This window comes from Oncorhynchus keta, chromosome 11 (assembly GCF_023373465.1).
Source record: "Oncorhynchus keta strain PuntledgeMale-10-30-2019 chromosome 11, Oket_V2, whole genome shotgun sequence".
Lineage (NCBI taxonomy): Eukaryota > Metazoa > Chordata > Actinopteri > Salmoniformes > Salmonidae > Oncorhynchus > Oncorhynchus keta.
In genome coordinates, this window is record NC_068431.1 from 50,312,752 (window position 1) to 50,321,105 (window position 8,354).

The window sequence follows — 8,354 nt, forward strand, 5'->3', positions numbered from 1 at the left end:
TTGGTCCTCCAATAATAGGTATCGGTATCGACGTTGAAAAATCATAATCGGTCGACCTCTAGTCTGAATACTTTCCGAATGCACTGTAGTTCCCGTCTGAGTTAGAACAGTCATGAATTCTCCACTTCCATTTTACCTTGACAGAGCACGACGAAATAACTGACAATTAGGCACCTGCAGGCATCAGAATTGTCACCCTCTCGACTGGGTCTGAGGGCCGTGTGCGGGAAGAAAAGGAAATCCCGCTTTACACTTCGTTCCCCTCTCGTTTCCTTACTAACCTTGTGGGCATACCACATCTTGAGGGCGGGGATACAACCACAAATCTCACGTGCAGTCTCACCCAACACGCTTCCCATCTACACACAATTTAGGGGCATTGTGACGCGGACGTCCGGCTTGCCAGGCTATTTAAGATTTTTTACATTTAAAAAAAAAACATTACTTGGGAGATGGACAATCTGTTTCAGTTAGAGGATGGGGGCAGCATCATTTTGTGTGTGAAAGACAATGGCTATTGGCGTGACAGCGCATTAGGGCACATTATTAAGAGACTGCACGTGAGCTCATCAGGAAGCTGGAGGTGTTGGGAGGCCTTGACCCAAGTGAACCTGCCTTCAGTACAGCCAGCCTGCTATCGGGAGAGTATACTGATATCTATCTCTTTCTCCCACACAGGCTGAAACCTCAACACTGACAGAAACACTTCCCACTACTTCCCCAGTGTCTGCTGCCCTTTCTAACATTCCACAACTCTTATTGTATTTTGTTACTTTGTTCATGAGACATTCACACACAAAACAAGTCTACTGCCTCACGGCAATAGCTACACAGAAATCAATAACATGGGTGAAAGATTACACACCATACCATGCACGGTTGCCACTGGTAACGTTGCATTTATTTTCCATCTCAAAACAAATCATGACAGGACAGGATGGAGTTTTAGCTTTTACAGTTGAAATCAAGTTCGCTGCTATATTCAAGAGAGACAATGAGAAACATGGATGTAAATCCTTTCAGTTTCAGACCTCTCAGAAGCCTGGTCCCTAACTGCGTATCCATTCCCAGCGTATTCAAATCAAGACCAAGATCATTTAGTTCATTACACAAATTCCTAGTATAAAAGACATAAAAGTGATGTTGCAAGTTATTGAGGTCAATCAATAGAACAGGTCATTGTGGAGGGAAAGAATTGAAAATATACAAATCACTTTTTTTTTTATTATTCATCACTAAGTATGCAACAGAGTATTTCCATCCCAATAGCCTTATTCCTCAGCGTGTCACTTTCCACCAATCAAACAAGGTGTGGGGGCAGTTTAGCAGATGTCAGGCAAGACTGTCCTTTTATATGCTGAACACAAGGAGGTGTACAGTGATGTCTGTGTGTCTGTCTACGTGTCTTCTTCATCACTTCCTGCCAGGCTGCTGTCAGTGGAACTTACTTCTGCGTCCTCAGAGGTCTTTGGTTCCACCCCAGGGTCTACAGCTGCCTTTGCTCCTGCTTCCTGGCTCTGAGAGTTGGAGGGCTCTGTCACAGGCCCCTCTGCCTTGCTGGATGACTCCTCTGTGGTTGTGGTTGGTCCCTCTGTACTCCCTGGCGGTGCCCCCGGCGGTGCAGGCCCCTTGCTCCCACCCTCTAGGTAGGCTGCCCAGCCTTTCAGTCTCTCCTCTCGCTCCCTTGTGGTTTCCTCCACCTATAGACAGACACACGGCAAACAGTTATATTCGCTAGGGTACATTAACCGAGGTGGTTGATATGTTCCCCGGAAACAATTGACGAGGTGCTAAGCCTCTCTCAACTCTAACGTGATAGTGACCTAGCAACTGTACTACCTGTCGCTGCCTCTTCATGAGCCCCATCTGTGCTGACATGTGGGCCATAGCAGCTTCTAATGTTGCAACAGCACACGGTTCTTACCTGGTAGTCAGTGGATCCATCCCACAGCTGTGCTGATAACTTCTTGCCACCAAACCAGCGGCCGTCCAGCGCCATCTGACACACGTCTGCATCCTCTGGCTCTTTGAAGGCCACCGAGGCCACTCCATCAGGATGTCTCTATGGAGGACATAGGAACCATGTCACTAGCTAGGTTTCCCCTCCACAATTGACCGAAAGATTTAAATGCGAAAATCCCCCCCACCGGAGGTGTTTCCTTCTAACTTGCTGGTTTGCGAATCAAGAGCTGCAACCCAGTGACGTCACACGTGACAAAACACTCATCACATAATCTTTGATTGATCCATTTCAAAAGTTTGAAGGGTTTCTATTGGATTTTCTCTGACATGGTAGCCGACACGACAGCGAGGCACCGATCATCACGTCACCAGCAAACAAATACCCCGGTGACGTGAAAATGCAGTCCCTTCACCACCCTGTCACCATAACGACGTTATCCACGTCGTAGTAGTGGGAGGAGAACACAACAGAGCTAGCTTGACTGAGTTTACTTCGACAAAATATCTCGATTTAGGCAACAAAAAAAAAGCATTTCCACTACCATTTGTTGCATTATCTCAATGACAAAAAACTACCCACCCCCATATAGAATATATTTTCAGGAAAGTTTACCGACAATTTGCTGTTTCCACCAGGCCTGCTGTGAGTTTGTTTTAGGCAACAGGGCATTCACTGCATACAAATGGTTGGATAGAAACATGGCTACTGTCAGAACACTAAAGATATGGTTCCCAATTGACACCTTACGGAGGATATGTTTCGGATTTTGGAGTGTGTTATTTTGCTTTATAAACTGGATAGTTTGAGCCCTGAATGCTGATTGGCTTACAGCCATGGTATATCAGCCCGTACACCACGGGTACGACAAAAACTTTTTTTAAACTGCTCTAATTACGTTTAGTAACCAGTTTATGATAGCAATAAGGCACCTCGGGGGTTGTGATATATGGCCAATATACCACACCCCCTCGGGCCTTCGTGCTTAATTATACCAGAGTGACAGAAATGAAGTGAGCTGATTCCCATCAGTAGGCACTTACATCAAAAATGATGACCTTCTTCACCTGACCAAATTTCTCACATTCAGTCCGGAGGTCGTCTCGGTACTCATTTAACACCAGGGGGTCTTCCTGTAGGACAGAGATACAGTACACACGTTTACTACCGTGCAGAAAAGGACTGGAGGTGAAGTGTTGGGATGTGAAACTAGAACACAACGATTCCTGGTCTCTTACGGAGAAAGACTCAAGCCTGACTCCCTAAAATACCACAGTGCTGTCGATAGTAATGAGTCTAAATCAGTTTAAACGACTCATTGCACTGGGGGTATATGCTGTCCTCACACCAGTCATCTATATCTATTCACACCAGCTCTTTGTGGTCGTGAGTGAGTGAGAGAGTGAGGTATTTGCTCACCTCAAAGTCACTGGGGTGGAACATGTTCTGGATGATGAGCACACGTTCATGCCTCTTGCGCGCCTCCCCTTTCTTCTCTGGCCTCCAGTCCAGCTGCCTATCAGTCAGATCAATGGTGAGAGATGAGCCACACAAAAGCCAGTTAAGGGACACCTAATGCCCAGAAGCATTGAGCTATTCCAATTCCGGTTGCAGAATTTGTCAGGACGGGACATACTTCTGCTGTGCCTTCATCCTCTTGCGGTAATCCTTGCTCTTCTTCTTCTTCTTACTGGCGTCGTACTGGCCCTTGAGCTCGAACCTGGCAGCCTCCACGTGGAGCTGATACCCCCTGATCTCTGACTCGTCAATCAGTCGCTCAGCCAGGGCCACAGACTCCTTCTGCAAGGGAGGGGGAACGGAGATGCATGCTGAATGGAAACGCCACACACTACACACACACATCCTCTCATGGAAATAGACGCATAGCAACAAAGAGATCCAGCGAGACATTTCCCACTAACGCTGGGAGAACACTAATCGTCTCGATTACACTCCTCGTAAGACCACAACGAACCATGACAACGCTAAGCCCAGAGCACTCACCTTTAAGTAACAGCAGAGTCCGTCGCCTTTCTGGTTCCCCTGGCCGTCCCTGTAGAGTTTGACTTTGTACTCTTCGGAGATGGGGTCCCTCATAACAATGCCACACTTAGACATGACCTCAACAAACTCCTCCGTGGTGATGTCCGGTGGAAGACCTGAGGAATAGAAAATAACTTCCCTGACTGAAAGGACAGTAGGAACTTGCCTGAACAATTCATTTCTGCCGAAACAGTGAAACTCAATTGTGTTGGTAGCCATCAGATCTGGGTTCAAAAGACACGTGTATTTAAATATTTGTATTTCTTGTTTTTCTGTGTATTTGAGTATTTTCAAATACACTGGCCAAAGCATAGCCAAAAACAACTATTTATATTTGAAGTAGTTGTAAATACATGCCAATATTTTCAAAACATATTTCCAAATCAGGGATCCAGACTGCGACCATTTAAATCGCACCACCTCACTAAATACATCCTATTTTTGGGGGGAGGCTCAAACCATGATTTGTAATGAAAGTGTCTTCCTGCCCCTGTTCCACTGGGCCCTGATGCTGTGTTGAGCGAGTCGCGAGTCTCTCTCTCTCAAAAATGCTCCGAGGTAATTTTGTAAAAAACATTTTAAAATCCAACTGCGTGTAAAACACAGCTATCCTGTTGTCACGGTTGAAGAGAGGAGGTTCTCAGATTTCTATAGGTATAAAATGTTTTCTTTTTTCAACTCTCAATGTTGAGCTCAATAGCAACTATTTACAGCCAACATATTTGATATGGCTTTGAGATACAGAGTGCGCTAAATGGGTAACAGCCATTACGATTGCATAGGCCTCAATTAATTGTTAGATTAACACATGGCTACTAGCAGTGGGCATTAAATTTAGAGCTAGCGATTTAGCTAACGTGTTTTGCGTTTCCATTTACTCAGGTCGTGAATTGGCCTTTGATATTAGTGCACAAACACTACCGGTCAAAAGTTGTAGAACTTCTCATTCAAGGGTGTTTCTTTATTTTTACTTTTTTTTTTTGTTTAACACTTTTTTGGTTACTACATGATTCCATATGTGTTATTTCATAGTTTTGATGTCTTCACTATTATTCTACATTGTAGAAAATATTAAAAATAAAGAAAATCCCTTGAACGAGTAGGTGTAGATGCAGGCAAATAGATAAAAAAAAAACACATGTAAAACAACATTCTAAAGGCCTATTTTAACTGTACAATATAACAACAAAAGCATACTGTCAACCCACAATTCATGACATTAAATGGATTAGGTTGCACATCTAAATATTCAGAATCACAACATGTTAAATAAAACAACTTATTTACTGAATACCATCTCATTAGTCTATTACACTTTTTAATAAAGCACTGTGAATAACTTTATATAATGATTACACGTTTTCTAATGCGCGACGCTGCAAAAAACATTGGAGCATGGTGCCACCAAGGAACTTAGTGGTACCAGGAGAAAATGTTCGTCTGGAGCCCTGCAAATACATTCCAATATTCAACTACTTGTATTTTCAAAGAAACTAAATAATTGTTTTGAAATGTATTTGAAAGTACTGTATTCAAAATACAGTAAATAGTATTTGAACTTAGGTCTGGTAGCCATATTCAGAGAAGGGAGACTTACCTGACACGTACACATTGGTATTCTTGTCGGTTTCCACATCAAACCAGGCTGCAAAGACAATGACATTTGTTTGAGTATTCCCTTTTAGGACTCACCAAGTCACATGTCGATTTCACGCTAAACACATGTCTGTAAAACATCCTGTACCTGCAGTATCAGCCTTCCTTTTCTCTCCTTTCTCCTTTTTGCCATCTTTCAGCTGTTCCGTGTCAGTGCGCTTCTCGGCTTTCTTCCCCTCCTCTGGCTTGGCTGTTGTGTCCGTGTCAGGTGCACACGCAGCATTTGGATCATGCTGCCCATCCTTTGTGAAGCCGTAGTTCGCTTGATACGCAGCAAGAAAGTCCTCTGTTATCTGGACAAGACCAGAATTAGCCCAACCACTATTTCGCACAACAATATTCTCACAACCAAAAGGTGATCAATGGAAACTGACAGAGGGTCATGGCAATTCTAAAAGGATCTAGAAGCATAACATCAAAACAGGGATGGGCAACTTTGTTGGGGGTGGGGGCCATCAAAAAAATCAGAACTCGTCATGAGGGGCCACAGTGGCACGTGGGTCATCCCCCACCATTTCTCGCAATTCTGCACATTTTGCCATGGGGCGTAGAGAAAATGTTGCCGTTTTAAAGCAAGTTTGCTGCAATTCTAAACATTTTGCTATGGGGAGGAGAGAAAAATGTGCTGTTATACAGCTAATTTCCTGCAATTATACACATTTTGTCATAGAATGGAGAAATATGTTTGCAGTTTTTTTAATTTGATAACTGAAGACCAAGGTCGGTTTTTCGACCATGCTTACAACACGTTATGATAGCTGGCCGCTAGACTAATTAACCAATCTAAAAATGTTTGCTGACATGGGCTAATTGAATGACTGCTGATGCACAAGCACAAGGGGGGAAATTGGTCCGCAAGCCTTCAAAAAGGCGGGTGGCATCCGTCCGCCAGTTGCCCATCCTTGTATTACAACATCAAGTTGTTGCAGACAGAAATGAAAGGTTTTAGCTAAGCAGAAGACGTGAAGGTAACACACTTTAGGAAACCATGCTTTCTTGTCATGGTCCCAGTCATACACTGTCCCATCCTCTGGGTCCACGAAGGTGTTGGGGTCAACTCCGTCCCCCTGTCTCTGGCCATACAGCTGCTGCAACCGGAGCTGCTCATGGAATTCCTTATTTCCATCAGTATCACCACTCATCTAAACAACACAGGAAAATACAGGTGGATACAAGAACATACATTGAAGATCTTGCTTGTTTAGAGGACATGTGGTGTTGTTGAATGGGCCACTACTAGCTAGAATACTACTAGCTATAAATTAACTCTGGTGGACATCCCTGCAGTCAGCATGCCAATTGCACACTCCCTCAAAACATCTGTGGCATTGTGCTGTGTGACGAAACTGCACATTTTAGAGTGGCCTTTTATTGTCCCCCAGCACAAGGTGCACCTGTGTAATGCGCATGCTGCTTAATCGGCTTCTTCAGGTGGATGCATTAGCTTTGCAAAGGAGAAATGCTCATTAAAGGGATATAAACAAATTTGTGCACAAAATTTGAGAGAAATACGTATTTTTGTGCGTATGGAACATTTCTGGGATATTTTATTTCAGTTCATGAAATCAAGACTTTACATGCTGCGTTTATATTTTTGTTCAGTATCGCTACAGTAACGTTAGCTAGCTAACGAGTGAGCTACGTTAGCTAGTAGCCCATGGGTGCTGCGTGACAATCTGAAATCAGACAATGAAAATTATATTATACACATCTTTATAACTACTAACGTTACTAATATCTAGCCAATTGACTGGACCTAGCTTGTTAGCTTTGATTATTTATAAAAATTGTAGCTACTAAGTTAACGTTAGCTGCCAATCAAGCAAGTGTGCCTAGTTAGCTAACAAGCTAACGTTAGCAAACTCTGCTTTGTGTATTTAGCCAGGAATTCAACTAGAAAGTAACGTTACATAACGAGCCAAAGGGAAGCAATGCTTGTCTTTGAAGATAAATTATTTGTATGTGGATTATTGATTAGTTCGCTAATTAAACGTTAAAACATTAGCCAGCTCAGCTACCTTTGGCTTTGACGGTCCGCCGCCAACGATGACTGAAGATACACTTCCGGTGTCAAAGAAGAACTTCTGGTAGTAATAAACCCATGGAGTCAAGGTTGGAACGATTCCAGCTTTTGTCAACTCAAAACGTCAAATGTTTTTTTTAAGTAGAAAAAATGAAGGATTTGAGCTAATCCTAACCTGCTACGTTAATTCTCCTAACCTGCTATGAAAAGTGAAATCTGACAAAAGCTGGAGGCTTTCTAGCCATAACCTAAACCTGTGTCGTCACCAAGGGAGAACAACTGCCTCTCAATTAAGCCAGAACAAACAAAAATTCCAAAATTCTATACCAAAATTACACATTTTTCTGATTGAATTTAATTATCTTATTAAAACACTAACCCTAGTGAATAACAAAAAAAATAACATCTTAATGAATCATTATAATAAGATATTTTCAGAGTGAATATAATTGCACTTAAATTGTTTCTTTTTTGTATTTTATTTATATTTTTTTGTATATTTGAGCATTGTTAATACCTGTGTTTGGTTTGCTAGACATGTTTGATGTAGCAAACAAGCAAAAAAAAGAAATTGTCTGGGCTCGTTTGAGTGGTCAGGCGTCAGCAACCGACTGTAGACAAATTGAGGATTATGTGGATTTGGCGGTAATGCACCATAAATAGAAGGCGGAA

The 8,354-nt window shown here is 42.7% G+C and overlaps 1 protein-coding gene across 1 annotated transcript; it reads right to left on the reverse strand.

Annotated features, from left to right (window-relative positions):
- Nucleotides 1-874: 874 nt before the first annotated feature.
- On the reverse strand, nt 875-7,860 carry htatsf1 (HIV-1 Tat specific factor 1). The gene is made up of 10 exons (XM_035781166.2): nt 7,678-7,860; nt 6,637-6,801; nt 5,748-5,952; nt 5,601-5,648; nt 3,965-4,119; nt 3,597-3,760; nt 3,380-3,476; nt 3,004-3,093; nt 1,925-2,062; nt 875-1,700 (listed from the first exon to the last, which is right to left on the reverse strand). Exons 2-10 carry the CDS (start codon nt 6,799-6,801, stop codon nt 1,398-1,400), a joined length of 1,365 nt encoding a protein of 454 aa, XP_035637059.1. The 5' UTR covers nt 7,678-7,860; the 3' UTR covers nt 875-1,397.
- Between the last annotated feature and the right edge of the window lie 494 nt (nt 7,861-8,354).

Coding starts and splice junctions, on each gene's coding strand:
- htatsf1 (XM_035781166.2), bottom strand. CDS start 6,801: ATGAGTGGTGATACTGATGGAAATAAGGAATTCCATGAGCAGCTCCGG. Junction 3,477..3,596: donor AGGATGAAGGCACAGCAGAA/GTATGTCCCGTC, acceptor TCTGACTGATAG/GCAGCTGGACTGGAGGCCAG. Junction 3,094..3,379: donor TCCACCCCAGTGACTTTGAG/GTGAGCAAATAC, acceptor TCTGTCCTACAG/GAAGACCCCCTGGTGTTAAA.